Here is a 23,039-nt window from a genome sequence, read left to right on the forward strand (position 1 = left end):
GCGATGATAACAAAACGGCCTGTTTGCCTATATTTAGCTTGTGTTCTGGCTTTTTATAGGCCCTCCAAATGAAAATTTTGCATGTGATAGTCCTCCCGAGTTTATTTTGTTTCTTTCTTCCAAGCAATCACTGAGCAATAATTCCCGAGTGTTGTAACACTGACCCTTCAATTCTCGCCTTCCCTCGCATGTTTACTTTTTTGAACACGGAAGTGTTCTATGCCGAGGTGCACCAAGACTCCAGTGACGTATTTCTGTCACAGAAGTGACCTTGAAACAATGCAACGATCAGCAGATAAAAGTTCTTTCAAAGGGAAGTCGAACTCAAGACTTCTCGTGTCACGATGACAGACCCCGGGCACGCTATTTACTGCGCCACGTTCACATTCTTCATAGGTTTTATAAATGCCCCTCACAGTACTCTTGCTAAAACGTAGTAATCCTTCATGACCATTACATCCATGATTAATTCCTTCAATCGGTGCTTCTTTACGGACCCTACTCTTCAACGCTTTTTCAATAGGAAGAGTGCAATTTTGTAAACGCCTAACGCACCGCCACCTGGCAACCTTACCGAAAGCGTCGGCGTGGCTCATAGCATCCATACATACCGAAAATAGCTCTGCGATGCACCTTCTTCACCTGGACGGGACGCCGCAATTCCCGCTTGCGCATGATCCGCGAAAAATCGTGGCCAGGGCCAAAGGAGAAGACACAAGGCGCGTTGCGTTTCTCTCTAATCGAGCAGTGGCGCTCAATAACTCTAAGCTGCCGTTAGTAGGCGGCCTTGGCTCAAATTGGCGTACAACCACTCACGCTGTTCTAGTTGTCACCCCCCCCCCCTTTTGTTTGGTGGTTCCACTCTCAGCGTTAACTACTACGGCTACCAAAGGCTTCTATGACCACAAAGGCATGTATAATCATTATTCAATCTCTAATCACATACGTTAGTCATCGGGATGCAGAGGCATCACTAAGCGTCGACGCAGATGCAATTACATCAAACAGTGTTTCTGTTTTCAAACTCCAACATATATTGTATAAGCTTTCTTATTGGATCTGCAGTAATCAAACAACTAACTATGTGAGTAGACGGTTTCCTTTTTTTGGTATAGAGATGTTTATGACGGATGGATCAACCCAGTTTTCGGTAATGTTCTGTTGAATTCTTTTTTATTTATTATTCACAATTTATTCCGTTGCTCATCTTCCCACTGCCACGCATGTTACGTCTGTACATTTCCCTTTCTTCCTTTGAAAGCCGTGAAAAAGTGGGAAGTTGGACGAAATTCCTAGAATAAGCCTTCTTGAAGAAGTCATGATCGGCACAGCAAATCATCGCGTACGTTCACCAACCACACACCTACCTTTGCGACTTCATGTCCATGCTCCCGAAGCATTCGCACTTTTTCTCCATGTGCTTGGCTTATTTTTGTGTTAGTTTAGATAAGAAAAACCACCGGCACTTTTAGCCTCTGAGACCTTCAATGTTACACAATTGACGATATATTTCATAAACAATTGGCACTCGTAAGCGCTTTTCTTGCGTGAACAGCATAGTCGGTGGTTCAACACACCTCGGTAAACAGCAACATCGAAAACGAAAACCAAGACTAGGTATATGCAAACAGAAACATTAACTAAACAAAAGACGAGAAATTGTTTGTGATCTATTGTCCCATGCAGTTGTTGTCGATGTAGACGGCGAATAAAGGTGGTGTCGGTCGGTTGATATGCACATCGCGACATCTGTAAGCACAGTGATGTCTGCACGCAAGCACACTTGGGTATGATTGTTTGGCCGTGTAACCAAAAAGTTCGCATCGCCTGTGCATATCCTTGTCTGCACAGCGCAATTGTCCCGCAGGGTATCAGATCCTCAAATGACGAGAACGTCAATTTTCCAGTCTTTTTTGTTCTACGCACAAACTCGCCGCTTGTTTTCTTTCACAGCATGGTCTGCTGATGGTTGGGCGACACAGACAGACTTCTGCCATCAGAGGAACGTCTTGGAAGAAACTGCAAAGGAAACGACTAAGCTGTGAGTGCACCTTTCGTTACGTGTTAGGAGAATATATCAACAGTTTTAGCCAAACCTGACAAACGAAGCGTAGAATGCTTCGAAATGTATCTTTCAGAGCAGAGCAGTTATGTAGCTGTTTAGCGCACTTTAAAAATACTGTGTACCGGTGGCAAACAGAGACAAAAATCTGCATTTTTGATTGTTAATAGCGCGGCTCATGTTTTGTAATAATTCACGTTATTTTATGCGCGCTTGCCTGTTTTCCTCGGCGCCTTCAACAATCTTTCTCCTGCTGTTTATCTGCTTTGCTTCTCAACCCTTTTTCTTGTAATACTTCTTCCTGAAGTTACGTGTAATGATTATTCACCACTTTTCAAACCCTCCTATGAGTGCGATATAATGGCTTTGGATGGACCCACCCTCCACCAAAAAATTGCTTTTTTAAAAGCATGCCTCTGCCAGGATTCTACCACCAGTTTTCTAGACTGCGAGACATGCCTGCCAAATAATGGTTCCTCACCACTGCGGTTGCTTTTCAAGATACGGTCATACTCGGCAGTTACAGTATATTACGTATATATTCATCAAAATAGCGGCTGTCACAATTCCATTCAAAACGGTTTCGTGTGGCAGATAGCTCAATTAGCATAGTTATTATTTGATTACACCTCAGCTACTCTAACCATACAACGAGCCATCATTTCAAGATGCCAAATATTGCATGATCAATCTCTTATACCTAAAACTCTAAGTTTTATGTCTGTGAAATAAGCAGTTCAGACGAAGTGATGTATTTTAGGTGACGTGCTGAATATCGCAGACTAAGAATACATGCAGGTCAAGAACACATTTTTGAAATCGTGCTAGTTCGAGCAGCTTAGCAGCATGCAGATTGTGTACCTAGGACTACGGGCACCGGAACAGGAGTGAGTGTATTGCACGATGCGAAGCAAATGTCACCGTGAACTTTCATGCTTTATTGTGCTCCTTTGAACAGAACAAATATACATAGATACTACGGGAATCAGACAAAAAGTGAAGCAACACAAGGCTCCTGCAGTGGTGAACGTTTGCATTTCTACAGCTATGAACAGCAATAGTTCATTGATACAAACGTTATACAGACATATGATATACTACGAACATAGAGCCAGCATTGCTGCAAGAATCTAAGAGCTTGAAAGAACAAATGCGACGTCATCTGCTCAGTCAGTGAAACATGGAGGCCAGTCTGCGTGAACATACATTGCTTATACGTTTGACACACCTAATGAGACGAAATTCTGTGGTCACACGTATCGTGTGCTTCAGGTGCAGAACAAAAATCTGTACAAGTGAAGAATCTATGTAACATCAGTTTGGAGCATACAGGTGTTATAACACATGACACCTTTTTTGGCAATGCGATACAAGTATGTGCGGTCCAGGTTTTACGAAAATATGTTGTGTAGGATATAGAGAACACTGTGCATGAGAGCACGTGGTTATATATTCTCTCGCAACAAGGAATACTTTAGCAACACAAGAGAGAGAGAGAGAGATAAATAGAGAGGAAAGGCAGGGAGGTTAACCAAGCTTGGCTCGGTTGGCTACCCTACACTTGGGGTGGGGGAAAAGGGGAATAATAGAACGAAAAGAGACAGAAAAGAAGAGGAGTAAGAAAGAGAAGCATAAATAGTCAGCTCGAAACTACACAGCACGGCCTCGCACAGTTCTTTAACAAGCGGTCGTGAAGTTTGGTGTTCCTTAAAAAGCACAAGAGGGCTTTCGTGGCTTTGCGCGTATGGGAAGCCGTCGGCCAAGGTCCCAGGATCTTCTCTTCTGTAAGCGGCCGTGAATCCAGCTGACAGAGCTTGGCTTCCATAATACGTCGTTCGGTCTGGTATGCTGGGAAATGACATAGAATGTGCTCAAGCGTTTCCTCGCAGGCGCAGATGTTGCATGCCGAAGTGCTCGCCATTCCAAGGAGACGTGAGTACGAATTCGTAAATGACACGCCCAACCTCATGCGACACAGTAAAGTTTCGGCGCATCGTGGGAACCCGGATGGCAAACGAAGTTGCAAGTTTGGGTCGATCGAATACAGGTGCGTGTTGGAGAAACCCTGCGTATTCCATTGTAGGAGAGATATACGGCGAGCTAGTGATTGTAGTAGCCTTGCAGCGTCCGTTCTCAAGAGTGGTATGGGCGTGCGCTGGTCTTGGTCATGAGCCGATCGAGCAGCTTCATCTGCGCGGTCATTGCCAACGATTCCGCAATGACTCGGCAACCACTGAAATACAATATCGTGACCTTCCGCGAGCGCTTCGTGGTAGTCGTGCCTTATCTGATATACTGATTGTTCATGTAGCCCGTGCTGCAGAACAAACCGTAGTGACTGTAAGGCTGACCTGGAGTCGCAAAAGATGGCCCATTGGTTAGGTTCCTGGTGAAGAATGTACTTTACTGCACCTTGAAGTGCTGCGAGCTCTGCTGCTGTCGACGTCGTGGTGTGAGAAAACTTGTACTGAAGCAACACATTTTCAGATGGAACAACCACTGCTCCTGTGGAGCTGTTGGAATTAGTGGAGCCATCGGTGTAAACATGTATGCGGTCGAAGTACCTTTCGTTCAAAAGACGCAAAGTCAGTTGCTTCAGGGCTAGCGTTGACATGCGTGCCTTCTTAAAGATTCCAGGAACTGATAAGCGCACGTCAGGTTGACGAAGACTCCATGGCGCAGTTGCTGGATGCATGGCAAGTTTGAAGCCAGGCGGTAGTATGTCCTGATGTTTTGTCACGATACCGCAGTACGAAGAATGGGGCCTCCGAGCTGTCAAACACGTTAAGTGATGTGACGGTAGCCGTGATGAATGCCGAATGTGCGCTCTCAGCGTCTCGACAATTATGTGCGTTGTGACCGGTTGTTCTTGTGCAATAACAATAGTTGACACTGTCGATGAGCATCTTGGAAGGCCAAGGCATGTCCGAAGTGCACACAAAATGTAGCTCGGAGTATGGCGTATGCTTTCGATAGCCGACACAGTGAAGCAAGGCACATACGCTTCAATGATAGTATACGCGTACTTCACTAGAGCTGGGAGATGCATGGGCTTGGGATATGGGGAGGATAACAGGAATGAAGGCGCTGGAAGAAGAAAGAGGATCATTACACGTGCTTGCTAAGCATGCAAGCGCTGGTCTTCATCGTGATGTACTTCAAGTCGCGGCATGGCAGACCTGTGATAAAGGGTGGGCCACCAGCAATGTCTTCGTTACGCAAACCACTACAACTGAATATGTCCAGCTCTGACCGTCAACATAGCGATGATGTCTTGGTGCGAGACGTGCGGATGATGGTGACGCAATAAATACTAAACACACATGATTGGAGTGCATTTCAGGAACACAGCAGGACGAATCTAGATTGCACTGTAGTGCGATTCCATGTATGATGATGCCACGTTCCCTTTGCCCCACAAAACAAAGACGAAACAAACATTCTCAAAACTACAACTGGATGTAAGAACATCGCAGTATATTAAGACGCTGAAACAAATCTAGCGTGACGTAGGAAGTATTTTACAAACGCGCTATCTTTATAAGCAGGTCAGAGTTTACGGCATTGAAGGGTTCCCGAGATGTACTATGTACGTCAAATGCTAGCGAGGTTGTGGAATGAAACTAAGATCTTACTGCATTACGCAATGAAAACGCGCGATGTAAATCTAAGACACAGAATTACAAGCTGTTGCAGGCGCCAGAGGAAGAAAAACATTGCGCGCAACAACATACCCTGTGTGCCAGATCTTCCGCGTATCACTCGGCTCACTGCTAAAACAAAGGGGCAACCGCTCATTGCAACAGCATTTACGTCAATGTATGTACATGACTCAACACATCTATAAAGTGTACTACGCCAAACGAGGCAGTAACGTAATACAACCACGGGGATTCCACTAGTACTCTCGCAAGCCACACCTCATCTTAACTTCGATCAAGGTGCGTATGCATGCATTTGATGGAAAAGTGCCATGCACGCTGGCTCGCTGTACACAAGCGGCAGCTATCGGGAAGAACGCGGAACGCAAGAGTGTCAACGCTAGCACGCAGCACACGTAGCCAAGGCATGGTGCTCAAATTACGGTCACGCATTTATACTTTTGCGGGGGCTTCCTAAAGCGACTTACGCTGATGCTGGTATTCGCGTAAGACATCCGTCGGCCATCGTTTCTGAAACATGGAGTCTGCGAGAGTGTCTTCCGAAGGACGCCTAGAACCTAAGAAAGGAGGAAAAGGGAAAAGAAAAAGATAAATTATTAGTAGGAGAACATGTGCTTCAAATTATGAAGAAAGACTGATCACAAGCGGAACTGATAATTCAGAAACCAATCCCTTCTGGTGCTTCAACTAAGAACCATTCGTTACTGTCATATGGGGCCCTTTATCTTGTACAATAAAACCATTCAAGAAATAAAACAATTCATTAATAATTTCATCAGAGATGTCTTACCTTTGAGCTTTAATTATATAACGTGAAAATTCGCGATTTAAGGCGCGTAATATGAACTAGTCACAAAGGCTTGGAAATCAGCATACGTTCCTTGGTCGTGTAATACTAAAATATCGGCCCCATAATAACAAGCGCATTTTCCATTACTAGATCGTGGTAATACATGGAACTTTTGCATTTGTGAGAATCAAGGTTTCTTAAAGTACATGCTAGGTGGTGCGCCTTGGTAACAACCACCTAATAAAGACAGAGGGCAAGCCAGTGCGAAAAAGTACAAGTGCGGAGCATTTATGTCTTTAGTATATAACATGACTAAGCGCGGCTTTCTTGCAGTCCGCAAATGTAGCGTTCAATTTTAAGAATGACTTGACCAATATAGTATTTCGGCTCACCTCTTCGTTGAAGAAGCAGAACAGGAGAGCAACACAAAGACCCTGAAAAGTAATGAAGAAGATGTGATTCAGAATATTGACTGGTGGAGATACAACAAATGAAAGCAAGAAGATTTTCACGTATGAATTACGCACATTCCTTTCCAAGTGCTCCCATAACTTTTCCACATATTTAGTTGTAGTTGGGGTTTCCACAGAGGAAAAATCTAATATGGTCATCATATTCAATGACAAAACACATTGTTAAATAGTTCATTGGCTACAAAATAAAATCTCTGGCCACTTTGGTGTTAAATTGAACGGCCACCAAAGTCACAGTTGAAGATCACTGCTGGTACCTGGCGCATGATCATAGCAAATGTCACTGCGATGAAACATTACCGGCACAATATGGTACTTGCTGGGCGTGTAAAATGCACAGCGCTCACTTGAAATTGCTTGTTTAAAGGGTCGCGAAAGACCTATGCTTCAAATTGGCAAGAGTTCTCACCTGTAATGACGTGACCAATGCTGAGATGATCTCGTAAGCGAGGAAGATGGAGAATCTTGTCACCAATCTTGTCTCACTCAAGGAAACCTTCCGCAGAACTGCTCGTCAAGCTAGGACAAAGAAAACGGCTCCAACCCAACCTCTTCCCCTTGTCTGGTCTGAACGGAGTAACCACGTAGTGCAAGCCCAAAAGAGGAAGCAATATCACTGTACCCCGCACGGCTTTCCTGGAATGTAATGCATAGTCTGAAGTAAAATTGCAGAAAGATTCGGTGACAGAATCACGACAGAAAAAGTTATGCCGTTCCTCAAAGGCAGTTTTTTAGCAAAAATGGTCTGTGCGACCTAAGTTTCTGTCAAACTTCTAAACTTAAGCTTTCAAATAAAATTTATTTTATTTGAGTTAACGTCCAGTTCCCAGACAACTGGACAATTGTGGGTCTTCATGAGAGTGAAAAAATTAACGCACGTTTTTGGTAGCTTATGATCGTGCTTTAGCAGGTTTCGACGGACTCTAAACATACTTTTAATCTCTTAAATGACAGCAATTCCTTATTCCACCTTTCGTCATGTGCTGTTGAAGCATTATATGCACTCATAGTATATATGCTGGTCTGTTAAAGTGACAACGTAAAAATTATTCCATGTATGACACGACCGTTAGGAGAAACTTCATAGCACAAAAATCATCAATAGTGACGTGTCAATCTTACCTTGTGCTCTCGTTGTCAGGGGAATTGACAGCCCGAAGATTGGTCACCAGTACCCTTACGATGTTGACGAGAAATGCGAAGCTAAGCTGCAAAAAACGAGAAAGATATAACATGAAAACGTTGTGTAGCAGGCTACAGTTGAAACAATCATAAATTAGAATGCTCTCGTTAGCTTCTTTTATTATTACTTGACCGTTTTCTGTTAAGTTTGGGTATATTCCTCATTTAATGTAATATCAGCTGAATATGCTTTGAAAGATTTACGTATGGCGACTGACAGGACATAATCCCGAAGCGTATACTTGTGACTTTTCATTAATGCGTTCCACCGTGCTTCTGTCGCTGTTTACGAAAAGTAGAAGTCCATTAATTGTGAACAGGCAATTAAGGTACACACATGCTTCTACTTAGCGACACTTCCAACAGATTATTTTCTGATCCCATCACTCCTTTGTAAAATCACATGAGCCCATCTGCTGCGCAAAAGTACCGAGCAAATTATTTTTTTTCTCAGCGCGATAGAAGGCATGTTAATACACTTGTCACTCATCTGTTCAATCTCCCCTGCTTCTACAATATTGTGTGCAAGAGGATTTTCATTCCTTCCCATAGTTCTGAAAATTACAAGGACGCGATTGACACGGTGTGCAATTTGTGGGCATTTTAAATTCAGTGGAGCGAGTTCAGTTAGGCCAAAATATGACGATTCATGACCTCGTGGCTCTGTTTATCACGTCGACGCGACGAGCCCGCCAGCACATTCCCAGCGTAAAAAGAAACTAAGTGGTTGAAATGTAAAGTAACAGGACACCTAAGCAATGTTGACAAGTCTGAACATGCGTACGAACGTGTTGAAATGATTGAAGAGCGAAGCAAAGAATGCGTACCGACCATTCCGGAGCGTCAGGCGGGCGGTCGCGTTAAACCTAATTCAAGGGCCAACGTTATTAGAGTTTATGCACAGCCTGCCAGAATTGCGTCAAAAAGCTGATTTCTGAAGACATGATTCGTTGCGATGAAACTCATTCCGTCTTTCTCACTTGTGTCAAGAGTTGTGAAACCCTTAGAGTTTCCTAATATACACTAGGGGGAGCTCTGGCGCTTGTGTCTATGGGAGCTGCAACGCACGGTGCTTCAGCGAGCATGGGAATGATGGGTGGTACACACATTTGTCTAATTTTTGTACGTCTGGCCTGTTTTTGGCTCTGTATGTGTTCATGAGACTTGGAGCTGTTTTCTCGTGAAACGAAAATCAGCAAATGTTCAGCGGTTGCGCTTCACCACCTTATTCTTTCAGACTTAACTTTCCAAATCAGGTCACGAAGTTTAAAAAGGTTCAATCTTTCTTTCTAAACAAAACTGAAACACAGCAATAAACGAAGCCGCAAGTACGAAGACTAGGCACATTTGCGTACTACCCATCAATCCCACGGTCGCTGAAAAATCGCAGCGACAGAGTCCCCTCTTGTTAATTTTAGGAAACTCTATGGTGAAACCTGCTTGCCATCAAAATGGCGTTACGGCTGAAAGACCGGAAACAGGCGGTGCGCTGCTCGCCAGCTCCAGCCAATTAGTGGAGCCCTAATCGGCCATGTCCACGTTCATCGTGAGAATAGGTCATCGGGTAGTTTCTCTGCAATGCACTGTAAGACGTGTGCATGCCTTTCTTTTTTTTTACACGTGCAGAATTGTGGAAAGAGCTAGAAATCAGCATGCGCACGAAATTACAGGAAATGAGAGATTTAAAACATCGGTGACACGTAGTGGCAAGTGTATTACCATGCCATCTATCGTTCCTAAAAAATTTTTCTTCATGCTTATAATGATGTCTAATGATGTTCTTGTTACTTTTGGGCAGTAGATGTGCTAATGTTCGGCTATATAAGGAGGGCTTAGATCACTAAATAAACTGCTGAAAGTTGACCTGCCAGTGTACATGTAAGAGCCTTCATTCTGTGTTCGTCCTCAGTGCGCTCTTACAGTTCGCAAACATGCATGCATGGACTACCAACGTGCCCAGATTACCACCTTGGTGCGCTCGCAATTTTATCACGATTCTCCTTACGTCCAGCACTCCAATGCTACCCGACGTACAGCTATAGGGTATACACCCAAGACACTCAACTAGTTACCGTCTGTCTATGGCAAAAAACATGAATTGTTACTAAACTTAATTGAGCCTAATTACATGAAATACATGTACATACAACAAGCTGTGCGTGTTTAGTGCAGGAATCAAACACTCGTATAAAAAATGTATTGCTTCAGAGACTTGTGGTTGTTTTTTTTTCATCCCTAAGTTCCTCTCTTTCAGTGGATAGTCATAATGTAATATAGAGAAAATAAAGTTAGGAAGACTAATAACGTGTACTAAATAGTATAAATACTTAAGTGATCACAAGAACACACCAGAGATAAGTACACCTACCAGTATCGAGAAACAGACAGGAACGCTTAGAATATAAGTGTACCACACGTCGTGCTCGACCCAGCACTTGTAAAAATAATGAAATAAAATTATTCAGTGCTCAGAATGGCTCAGCCACAGCTGCTTGTGACGAAATTCTTAAGGTAACAAAAAAGCAGCTCACCACGTTTTTCTGAGGTTCTGCCTCAAAATGTTATCTTTGGAACTCTTATTTACAATATCCTGGCCTTCGTTTGATTAATGTTCTGCTTGTTGAGAACCAACCGTAAATTGTATTCTGAGCCGTCGGTTACACAATACGCAACAGAACATGAACGTGTACAGGTGAGCTTAATTTTATCTTTTTCATTGAACTTATTAGTGTATAGTTTTTCATCACCAACGCTTTTGACGAGCTAGCACAAAACAGTTTCCCTCTTGAGGCGCAAACTCTATGTTTCTCATGACATAGTAAGACGGTAAGTTGGGCCACTTGGTTAGGATCCATCGTGAACACACTTACAGCGCAATACCATGACATGCCGAATATTTGTTTATGAGCGAACATCTTATGCGCAGCTATAGGATTAGCATACAAGACTAAGCAACATGACCTGAGAATACTTACATTCTTGACGCCTCTGGATCTAAGCCACGCATTACAGCGTAGCCTATCGTTGGAAGCAGCGGAAAACCTGGACAGAAAAAATACACAGTGGCACGTTTTGACGATGATTACTCTAGAGGCACACAACGTTTTTCAAATATCTAATAGTAAATACACCAGCGACACAGAAGGATAATTTTAACACCACTGCTGTTCATCGAAAGAACTTGGTGTTAACAGAGACTACCACAGGGGGAACAGAAAGAGAGAGATGAAGACATAGTCCGGTTCTAAATTCTACACACGTGAGTAATTGTTCTTGCATCAGAGCACGCAGTAGCAGGGGATACAATGGCCAAACATACACTGGGACACATGGCTTTGAGATTTTTCGATGTTGCTTCTGTATCGGACGTAGGTTTATTTTCAAATGCGGCTCAAATGCGGCTTCTGCAAAATCACCTATAAACCTAACATGTATGGGCCCCAGCCTTCGGCAAGAAACTTAGAGATGCAACATGCAGTGAGCGTAGCACTTACCCATCCAATGAGCAGAAACCACTTGAGAATTTTATCTTCGGCAATGAAAGCCATCACGAGTAACGTGTGCAAGTAGAGACCCTCACAGAACATCCAGAGGTAATTGCACAAGAGGAAGTACTGGGTCACGACGTGTAGGGCCTGGCACCAGCTCTGATGTAGAAGAGGAACAACGACAAAGTAAATCACAATAAACACCTTTCATCGATGTTTTCTTCTGATAGACTTATTATAGAAATGCAATCAACGCTATTGTTGACCTACCGGGCTTTCTTCTATCACATGAGGCTGTGCAATGACGTGTATGTACCACAGTATCCAACATAGATTATTGAAGATGAACGAAGTGAACAAATTCTTGTGAATAGTGATCCTCCTACAGCGAAGAGACCTGAAAAAAAAAATAACGCTAAGGCTTGAAAAGGAGGAAGAGGAAGGACAGGGAGGATAGCCAGTTCTCAGACCAGCTGGCTACCCTGGTGCTGGGGAAGGGGGTAAGATGGTTAAACAATGACAGAAAATTGTATTGCGTGAACTTCTAATGCTGGTGGTACTATTTACAGAAGTAGACATACAACCCCTAGCAGTTCTTTTGACCCGCCTTAGCGACAGACCACTATAGCGAAAAAGCCTGAGCTAGGAATACCGATGTTAACTGTAGTCACAATGAATATCAATCAAGTCCTCACTGCGCTTTCTGGGTAGCATTGGATTATTGTTTAGTCTATAGTACTCTCACTCTGCACTTGTAGTTTTTTTGTGCTGCTGCTTTTTTTCACCCTGTTTTCCGTTCCCCTTTATTTAGTATAGGACCCCCAACTATACTTTATATTTCTTACGGACCTCTTCACCTTTCTCTCATCTTGTTACCTGTTTTCCACTCTCAAACTGAACAGAAACGTTACAAGACAGTGTTTAGCTGCACGGCAAACTCATATAAAAATTAGCTTTACGTGTGTTCAGTACCTGAAAAAGAACGTCTGTCATCCTTGCAGTGTTTTTTTTGTTTGCATTGAATTCATGCTCTAAATTAAACGATGACTTATTGCTGGAAACTTTAGCTTCGTGATTCTTATTTGCGAGTTGTTTTACACGCAGCGGCCGCAAAACCTAGACATCTGTTTTCAGGTAGCATCCGGTGAGCGCACATGACGTGTTGCCAAGCAGCAAGAACATCAAAGCCCACAACATATCACCACGAAAAAACGGGACCTTACGATTTCACCCTAGTTTGACTGCGATAACATAATTCGGCTACCGGTGAAGTTCCCTGTAGCACCAGCATGATCTACATGGCATTTCGATCCAACAAAGCAGTACATCATTCTCTGCTAGGCACTCTTTCTTGGATAAAACGGTCATGTGTTCTAATATCTTGGTACGTGTAGACCAGAAACATGGAAGTTCCAGCCTCCGCACCTCGCACAAACGCACTAGCTTCATTCTCCTATTCCCTTGATTTCCTACACTACATTCAAAGAAGATGGGACCTCTTTTTAGGCCACAGCATCAGGAAAGAAGAAGAACGGTCCGTAGTTGCATACGCTTTCCGGGTCAATAGTATATAAGAGATGCCTGGTATCACTAGGACACAATCGTTATTACTTCATATATTGGCCACTGGCAACCCTATATACTAAAATTTTTGGTCTGACAGTCCCAAAATTTCATGTTTCCGTGAGATTTAAATGAAAATATATGACAAATAAATGGTCTCTAAATAATTTCCGTGAGAAAACGTGTGAAAACATTGAAATAACATATATGGCTTAATATGGTAGGGGAGGGGAGGTGGGTATGTGTGTTTTTGAAATTGAGGAACAAATTTTCTAGGGGCCTAAATTTCTATGGGCCATTCTTAATCGATGTTTTGCGAGCTAGTACGCGCATTGAAAAGCTGTAAAAAATAACTCACCTAAAGTAACAAAATATGAATAGTGACAAGAGTAGGGCAACCAGTGATATGGAGTAACCTGTGACGTAGAGTGAATTCACCAAGTTTCGGAACTGCAAAAGAAAAGAAAAAAAGTGTGAATAATAATAGGTACAGTTAATCGAATCAATACTACCCAGACCGGTGTATCTAAGGTCAAATAAGCAGCAAACGCCTTTTTGATGAATTGACGAAAAGAGTGCCTTAACTTCTTTTTCTTTTTTTCATTTAGGATTAACTAAGGAAATCAAAGACGACATTGCGAAGCGCACTCTCTTGTGAGTTATGACTCTCAGCTAGAACTTAGTGTACGCAAAACATCTGGGGTAACAAAACCTCGAGTTTTCAGCGTCCAAACAAGGCGCTAAGTTCTCAAATGATTTAAAGCATATGTGACCCGTCATGACCGTGGTACGTTGCTCTACCCTTCTACCCTACACGAGATTAGACTCTCGCTCAATGAACTTCATTTTGTTTTGTTGACTATGCCACAGTATGCCACATGTGGCATCGAACTTATAAAGCGGTGGTCATCTCCAGTAGATGTTTTTCTTTTTTTCAACAAGTTCACGATCTCTTTTGTCTTCATCACACCTGGAAGAACCAGTTTTTTCCATGCTACTTTGTATGTGATACGAATATATGCACATGAAGGGTCTTACATTCGTAACTCCTTTGCTATGGCGCAAGTTAAATGGTAGGGATGCCCAAAACTTTAACTACTATGCGCAGCGGCGACGTTTATGTGTGTCAGCGTTATATGATAAAACTGAGTTCCCAAAAATTGTATTTAGGACGTGTGCTTCGTGAATAAGCCCTTGCTGATTGATTGATTGATTGATTGATTGATTTGTGGTGTTTTACGTCCCAAAACTACCAGGTACGCCCTTGCCCTCACCATTTTTAGAGTAGTTCAGTTATGGCAAAGATACACTGAAAACATCACCACTCGCACAATATGTGTGAAGATTTGGGCGACTCCACCTGGAAACGATTGTCATACATAACGTAGCCTCTCGCGCGAAACAAACAGGAGAGAAGGACAAGCGCAAACTATCAACTAAATTTATTCGAAAAAGCGCGCACACACACACACGCACACACGCATACATACACACACACACACTCACCACACACACACATATATATATATATATATATATATATATATATATATATATATATATATATATATATATATATATACAGGGCAACAAAGTCACAAGTCATATTAGCAGAAAATAAGTCCTTTGAGTGGCAAACACTTAAGTAATCTATCTAGGTGGCATGTTACGTGATTGTAACGTGGCATGTAACTAAATAAATATCGTCGATAGTTCGCGCTTGTCCTATATAGTGATAGTAATGAGTATATAGATATAGTGATGAACTATATAGTGATGGTTCGCGCCATAAGCTACGTTAAGAATCAACCAATACGCCCAACAAGTCACTCTGCGGTCATAATTGTTTTCACACTCTGACCAAAAACGTTTTTTTTTATTTTGATGATTGCAAATGCACTGCATTTTGCTGATGACTACTTGTCATACTCTTTCTTTTGCTAGTTCCGCAGAGAAAGCTGCTCAATGAAAAGCACTCGCACTTACAAGAATTTCAATGCGGTGGAGATCGTCGTTGCCGTGACAACATCGCTGGTTAATTCCGGTGAGTCAACTTATCCATCAGCAGCTTAATTGATTTGCTGCAAAACAGCTTCCCCGTGAGCACTCAGCACATTTCTTTTTTTAGGAGTGCGCATAGACTCATTCAGCCAGAACCATTCACGTAACGCTCACCTTCCTGAAGTAATAGGGTTTGAAAGAGATGAAGACGTCAGCTGACTCGAGTATTTGAATTTAAAACGCGACTTTTGAAAAGAAATACACACAGACGTTTTTATAATCAGTGATGAAGCTCCCGAAGGGAACAGGAACGAGGAACAAGTTACGCTGGGATATATTTTTGAACTGTATAAAAAGAGAGAGCAAAGAGATCACTCTGTCAAAACGGCTAGTATAGACTAGACAGCGCAAATGCCTCTTTACACCTCAAATGTTGTAAAAACAAAGTATCCTAATGTTGTTCGGTTATTTTCACAGATACGAGTTCAGAAGAAGTGCGTGTCTGAATGAAGATAAGAAGCCTTCATGTTGTTATGAAATGAATGTTACGGAAAAGCCTGTAGACATTTACCTGAAGGTCGTGAGTGTCGACGCATGCAGTGTAGTTGGACCACACATGACCAGTTACGGGATGCCGGAACCACGTCCCGTTTGACGTACATAATTTGTGCGCTTGCCTTGTGGGAAAAAAATAAATATACGACGGTGAGCTCAAGGCTCAGGCCTAGAACAACCTTAAGTGATTGCTGCCAGTACCAGATCACACTAAATTGCACAAGCAAAAAAAGTGATATCACTAAGACATATTGACTTGTCGCTGTTCGCGAAAAGTACCACAGCTTTACTAAAACAAATTTATTGAAATGCAGGAGTACGAAGGTTACTTTGGGATAGTGCACAGATACGTGAGTTTCATATGTTCTCAGTTCGTAGCACCCCGTTATACTTTGGAGTATGAAGTTTTGACGTGGTTAAGAAACAGCCCTTAGCACTGTGTTTACGAAACATGGTGCTCCTTAGTGTTCTGTCCACTGAATTTGTCAAATTTGATATTCTTCGCGGACTTATTAGAGAAGTATCAAATTTAACAAATTTAATTGAAGTTTGCTTTTATGGGCAATACTATCAACCTTCTTCTCTTCCTGTTTACCGTGCACTTGAAGCTACCTAAACTAGATACCCTTTCGGATTTTTCGCTAGATCGTTTTTGATGAAGCACGAGCACACTCCTCGGGAGCGCCTTTGTGGCCAAAGTGGTCAACCTGAAAAATTCACTCACTAGAAGACAGAAATCCGGCCACGAATTGGGGGCATGGTGCGAACACAGTCTGTCCAGGCGGGGTGTCATCCCAGCAGTTCCAGCCATCCCATGTTCGTGGGCATAGAGATTCGTTCACTCCTGCGAAAGAAATGAATGAAGGCATCGTTCAAAGTTATGCAGTATTCATATACTGGTTGATTGATTGATATGTGAGGTTTCACGTCCCAAAACCACCATATGATAATGAGAGACACCGTAGTGGAGGGCTCCGGAAATTTTGACCACCCGGGGTTCTTTAACGTGCACCCAAATCTGAGCACACAGGCCTAAAACATTTCCGCCTCCATCGGAAATGCAGCCGCCGCAGCCGGGATTCGAACCCGCGACCAGCGGGTCAGCAGCCGAGTGCCTTAGCCACTAGACCACCGCGGCAGGGCCAGTATTCATATACGATTTCGGAACTTGTTTGGAATATTAACGCATCAGTCCAATTATGCGCGTATGCTACTGTTCGCTTGAAAAGAGAAAAGAACCTTGGCGTGAGTTATTAAAATCTTAAATCCACCATATCAGTCAAAGAGACAATACAGGAGACAAAAAACCATCGGAAAGAGAATGTCAATGAACTTTACACTTCGACTCTTCATCAAGACAGCCATTCCTGTCGCTACCCAGACAGTCATCGCGGTTTTCGCAAAACAGCTTCAAACACGCAGTTGTCTGTGGCATAAACAATAACGGCCGCTTCAAAGCTCTCACCGTACTGTCGCGCTCGGTATAAGCTATACCGCAGGAATGCGTAGCCCAGTGCAATGTTATGTTCCATAGTGGCATTCGAGTTGTCATTGCTTTGGTGGTCTTTGCAAGTGAGCATTACCTCCACCTGATTTAACGCTCGTCCAGGTTTCATGCCGCAGCAACTGAGAGTGCTGACAGCAACAAAGTGCTTAACCGACGCGATAAATAAAAATGTTCACCATTTCATGCATAGGTTCAGGATGAGAACTGTAGAGTGTTCCTCACACCTGCTGTTTACAGCAAAAGGGGTCATATCCAAAAAGAGAGCAGTACACCACAGGTGTGCAAGGCTAACTCGTAAAGCGACCTCTATCAGTGCTCACCGAGCTCAGGAAACGGCTTGAGCAGTACGTGCTCTAGGCAATGCTTGATGTGGTCGATCTTTTCTTGCCACATCCAGTTCTCTCCTCTCGGAGAACTCTGTTCCCAAGGAACGTACTCTCCGATTTCCTCGGCGATGTCAAGGAGAAGCTTCAGTTCGGGGTCCTGGAAAGACACCATGCTTCAAATACCCTGGACTAATGGCCACTAAATTAGAGATGCGGTTTTAAAACGTAGGTACCTTTGTATATGTGCCGTTATAAATGTATATTTCGACGAATACAACAAAAAACACAATATATGTTCATTGAATCTCATATTTTGTATTGACTTGACGCCAGTACGTTTGTTGTAAGCGAAACAGAAATAGACGTTGTTTAGTAGATGCTTGAGACGTATTCCGTAGTCATGTGCCTGACGTGTCATACGAGTATGAAAAACGATATGTGCATTCTGTCTACAGTATTACATAGACTACACTCACATGGGGCTGAAGGGTGGCAACACAACGAAGGTGGAACGTTTGCTGTATGTCAGTGTGCCTTAAAAAGTGGAATAGTGATTTTTCCTGTATTTGAAGCCCACTTCGAGCCACGTTAAGGTGGGCAACATAATGTGGAACTCTCAGGAGGTTACACGTAAATTATTATCATATTTCAGAACACTTTCGAAGCTGTGAGTTGCTTGAACCATAACAAGTTAGCCAGTGCACACAGATGAATACTCACAAAGTATGGCGATACTGTGCAGGCGTCGTAGTTCCCCATTTCATCTTGCCAGGAGCCCCTCATGAGACAGTGGTACGTAGCGGTAGCTGCATTCAAAACCCAATAGAGAAAAGAAAATTCTTAAGAAGCGTACATCTAGTATAACCATAAACAAGTAATGCGCCGAACACGCCTACTGCTGTTTTGGCAGGTATTGCGCTACCGTTTGCATTTGACAAAGAGCAAATGAACCTTTTATCAAAAAGGTAAATGGCTAATATTAATAAAATATGGGCTCTAACCCGTTCTGAAACAAGTACAGTAGCGAATAAAAGTGTTAATATTCAAGTTAAGCCATAAAAAAACTCACGTGACGACTTAAACGGATCACTTGAATTTAATGGGGTGCTTTTACTTTTTACATTGACTAAGAACGGTTAAGTAGCAAGTGCTAATTCGTATGAATCAACTGGGTAACTGTGCTATTATCACATAATCGCACTTGCACCAAACTGCACAGGACACCTAAGATAAAATGGGACATTGTTTGCACGTGCGCACATATGCGTGGTTCGTCCCCCCAGCAAGGACGTAATAGCCTCGTTCTCACCGCTAATCACCGCTTATCGGATCGACGGCACTGAGCGCAGACAAAAGTTATTAAATGTACTCAGTTCACGTGAGATAAATGGTCAGTGACGTGGTCTCTGGCGTGCCTCAAGGATAGCTTGCCATTCATTACCTTCGGGCATGGAAGTGCATGACGCCGGTTTTCACGGCGTGTTTGTGCAGCCTGCCACGTGGCGCATGTGTTTTTTCCACAAATAAGACCATTGAATTCAGCAAGCAAGCTTAGATTCGTGCTTAGCGTTCACGTTACAGAAAGCAAAGGCGTAAAAGACGAAAATGAATGGACAAACTGTCAACAGGCTGGGTGGACTGCAACATGTCTCGTTCACTCCACTTCGAGCTGCTAATGTCACATCGAGTTTATGTGAACGCGCTTATTACCCGAGGCATTAACGTTGCCAGGCAGTAGTGTCAGACATGGTGCCTTAGCCGTCATTCCACGCGGCGTTGGTGGCCAACACTGCCATCCGTCAAACCTCCAGTCACATCCAGCTGCATACGGGACAAAGGAAAAGTTTAATCAGACTTGAGTGGCGATTTCTTACCAAATAACTTCAAAAGAAAGTTGTACGCATACTGGAACGAAAATGAAAGTATTTTTGTACGCAGTAAAGAAACAAAAAAGCAGGCTTCAGCATGTCTACTCTCTCTGAATATTTCTAAAAATATTGAAACACTGTTGCAATATAAACTTTTTAACCATATTTTTTTTTCTTCTCGGGCAGGGGCCACTAGGTGCCGCGTACATTTTAAGTTACACGAATTGAACACTTTCAATACGTAGAGGCTCCTTTTTGTAGAGTAGGACTTGGGCTTAGCTTCGTTCAACCACACTTTGCTAAACTGGGGGTTCGTTTTTATTGTCCTCCATTACACACGCTCATGTGTGCTTATTCTTAAGCTCAAACCCGCTTAAATCACGCAGTGAGACGTGAGATATGTAGCGTGCTCCACTGGGTATACAATCGTCGCCACTGTAAATTCTTCGCACCAAACTCTGAAAATCACCCCACCTGTCGTTTAATTAGCGATTAGCGGTCTAGTCAGACCATCGTGACGCAACCAAATAGCAATGAGTCAATCACCAGTGCCATTGTCTCCGGCCTCGAAAAACGCCCGCTGCTCGCACTCGCGCAATGCCTTCAGCTGGGCGAACACCCGTTCGGTGCGGGAACCGAATACACTGAGGCAACCCCAGGGCAGCAGGCAGGTGGATAGTATCTGCGTGAAAGCAGAGAAACCGTCGAATATGATGTACACGGTGACGGGAATGCGGGTGACTGAGATGAAACTGACAAAGTAGAAAAAAAAAGCCTGTTCCTCTGTTTAGGGCTGTCCTCATGTAATGACTTTTGCGGGCTGTTCCAGATATCCCGTGGCTTATAATTTAAAAGGAGACGAACGTCGTTACGTGGAACACACCAAGTGCAGGCTGTATTCTGTAGGTACCTGTAATCTTTTTGACTAGTGTGACTTAATAATTAGTGCTCATTATATTTCTAACTTTACAAATGTTCCCCAATTCATGAAAATGTCAGGGAGGCAAACGTTGACATCTTCAAATCACATCTAACTAGGCTGTTTGCCACTATGTACCGAACCCGTGCTTTTTTTAGGAGGGAAGGGTGGGGGGAAGCGAAATGGGGGTTGATAAAAACAGCCCACGTATCCTGAAAAACGACAGGTGACTATGCTCACAAGGAAGCAGGGCCCTCAGATAGGATTATGGTGAGGTAGAAAGTCAGGGCTATACGCTACCACCTTTTGCGGGTGCGAGCGTATTCATGAGCTACTTTTCATATTTTGCGTGCTTTCTTTATCAGCCGGAACAAAATGTGCATGTCAATAGTACGTAGCTAAAAATAGCGCAATTAGATGACAATTGAGCATACCTTCACATGTCTCATTGACACTTTAACGATTAGGTGAGCACCTATTCATCGACTTAGAAACACAGTAATTACTAATTGACATAGGCGAATTGCCAAACAATAACTGCGTATTTGGTGAAATTTCATTGATATGAATTACAGGTCGCGTTTTTTTCGAAATCTCGAAGTACCTAGGGGCTCTTCCTAAAAGGGACTTGAATTCATCCCTTCGACCACACTCCTCGTCCAAACGAAGTAACAGCTTGACTCATTATTTCTATAACTACTTCCGTAGGGACGAATTAATTATTATTACTATTATTATTATTAATATTATCATTATTAAAATAACTGCTCCTATAGTTTAACGCTCCAAAAATATTCACATGTATGTTGCCACAGAACAGCTTGTTCGGAAAGCTGCTGACAAATATTTTATTTCCCTTATCTTTGTAGATCTTTGGGCACATTTCTTAAAATACCCAGTATATATTTCAAGTCAGGATTCTCCAAACAGAGTAGCAGACAGACAGACAGACCGACAGACAGACAGACAGACATGCCGCAATCTGGGCTCTGTGGGTCGATAGTCATTTTATTGTGGTCATTTATTTATATGGACACTCTCGACTGGATTTTGCCGCAGGCGTCAGCGTCGGTGTCGCCGTCATTCACCGAACGTGTATACGTAACTATATGCATGAAAACGCATGAAAGAAAAACAATTCAGAAAAAGCACCGGAGTGTGGAACCGAACGTAGCACCTCTGAATTGTGAGTGCGAGGCGTTAACCACTGAGCCACGAAATAGCACCTCCTCCAACATTCAAACAGCAAGCTATTTATATTTACCGCTTACCGCTGGTGACGGGCATCTCAGGGGGAACTATCGTGTTTTCAGCATTACCAGCAAGATTGCGCAATGAGCGCGCGTCGCCACATCGTCACGAAGCGCGCTCTCATCTCCCGCGCGTACTTTGCCCCGCGGAGATGATGCAGGGTGGGCGCTAACGCGCGCGCCATTATCTCGCGTAGGGGAGGATCGTACGTCTTAGCTGGCCTTGGGCTTTCAGCGGGACGAATCTGTTGTAGTTACCGGGCTCGCAAAGGTCGCTGAGATTGTTACACAGTATCCGTTTGCGAAATAAGGCGTGCTGTTCAGACACAGCGAAGTAGCAACTGAGACGATTATTTTCGTTCATCCGTACCTGTGAATACGTTTCGTACGTCATTTGTGCGTGAGGAACGCGGAGCACGTTTAGATCTGCTTGCCATTCTGCGCGTGACCCTCCAATTTGTTGCTATCGCGTTCATTGCTCCTCCTTTGAGGCAAAGCTGCGACTTCTTTATTAGTATAACAATGCCTTCAAGAGCACTGTTGACGTTGATAATGTTCGCGAGCACTGTTTTTATCACATCATAAACAACGTTTTCTCATTCGGTGCCGGTTACGCAGCCCACAAAAAAAACAGAAAATACGGTAAATGGACAGGACGCAGCGCCCCGAATAGAAGACACTCTATTTAGAACCGATAAAGTAGAGCGAAATGAAAGCAAAGCAATACGAGAGGGCAATACGAAGGGCAATACGAAAAGGGTACACAATGTTGTTTCTTGCAAAGCTCCGTACATCTCGCGAACTCGCCAGAAAGAGTCGCCTCGAAGCCGGGAACGTGAGCGGTGCGCGAATGTTTTACTGACAACAAAACTAAATCTGGAAAATGTCGTGTTTTGTGAAGGCATCATCCCTTTCGTTTATACACTTCCAACATCTCAAGAGAAAAAGGCATGCACGTAACAAACAAAGAATGGACAGATGAAAACTTGTGAGCGATGGCTTTAAGGTGTAACTGAAAGTGAGATCGCTTCCATAGTGCAAGACGTTCGCAACTGCTGCGTTGAACCTTCCAGGACCCTCGGCAGCTTCACACGCACAGGTACTCTACTATCTGAACTATCGAGGCAACATGCTCTTTTATTCTACGCTGTCTTTGCCTTGGAGTTGATAGTTGGACGAAATCCCGTGTAGTCATAAGCGGACATGCAGACAATTAGAACACGACTCTGACCTCAATTAACAGCAAACAAAAGCAAAATGTTACGGCCGCCGCACGGAGACGGAAACGACTTGCATTAACTTGGTTTTATTGTGGTCAGTAAATTGTTTTATTTGTATTCATGTAGTCAGCTTACCTCCACAGTATTGGGATGAACTTCGGTCCGTTCTTTTT

General features: G+C 43.2%; 1 protein-coding gene across 1 annotated transcript; it reads right to left on the bottom strand.

Moving 5' to 3' along the window:
* Window positions 1-1,947: 1,947 nt before the first annotated feature.
* LOC142765925 (calcitonin gene-related peptide type 1 receptor-like) lies at window positions 1,948-17,308 on the bottom strand. The gene is made up of 13 exons (XM_075867729.1): window positions 17,242-17,308; window positions 16,509-16,620; window positions 15,793-15,898; window positions 13,579-13,670; window positions 11,928-12,054; window positions 11,664-11,816; window positions 10,538-10,603; window positions 8,110-8,195; window positions 7,537-7,623; window positions 7,397-7,451; window positions 6,907-6,948; window positions 6,192-6,281; window positions 1,948-2,019 (listed from the first exon to the last, which is right to left on the bottom strand). The coding sequence occupies exons 1-13, from the start codon at window positions 17,306-17,308 to the stop codon at window positions 1,948-1,950; spliced, it is 1,155 nt and encodes a 384-aa protein (XP_075723844.1).
* Window positions 17,309-23,039: the final 5,731 nt, after the last annotated feature.

Source organism: Rhipicephalus microplus, chromosome 1, assembly GCF_043290135.1.
Source record: "Rhipicephalus microplus isolate Deutch F79 chromosome 1, USDA_Rmic, whole genome shotgun sequence".
Taxonomy (NCBI): domain Eukaryota; kingdom Metazoa; phylum Arthropoda; class Arachnida; order Ixodida; family Ixodidae; genus Rhipicephalus; species Rhipicephalus microplus.

What these genes read in the sequence shown, in the direction of transcription:
- LOC142765925 (XM_075867729.1), bottom strand. Translation starts at nt 17,308, where the DNA reads ATGGAACATAACATTGCACTGGGCTACGCATTCCTGCGGTATAGCTTA. An exon ending in ATACCGAGCGCGACAGTACG is followed by an intron (nt 16,621 to 17,241) that starts GTGAGAGCTTTG and finishes TTTCTTTCGCAG; the next exon opens with GAGTGAACGAATCTCTATGC. An exon ending in AGACCAGACAAGGGGAAGAG is followed by an intron (nt 7,452 to 7,536) that starts GTTGGGTTGGAG and finishes ATTGGTGACAAG; the next exon opens with ATTCTCCATCTTCCTCGCTT.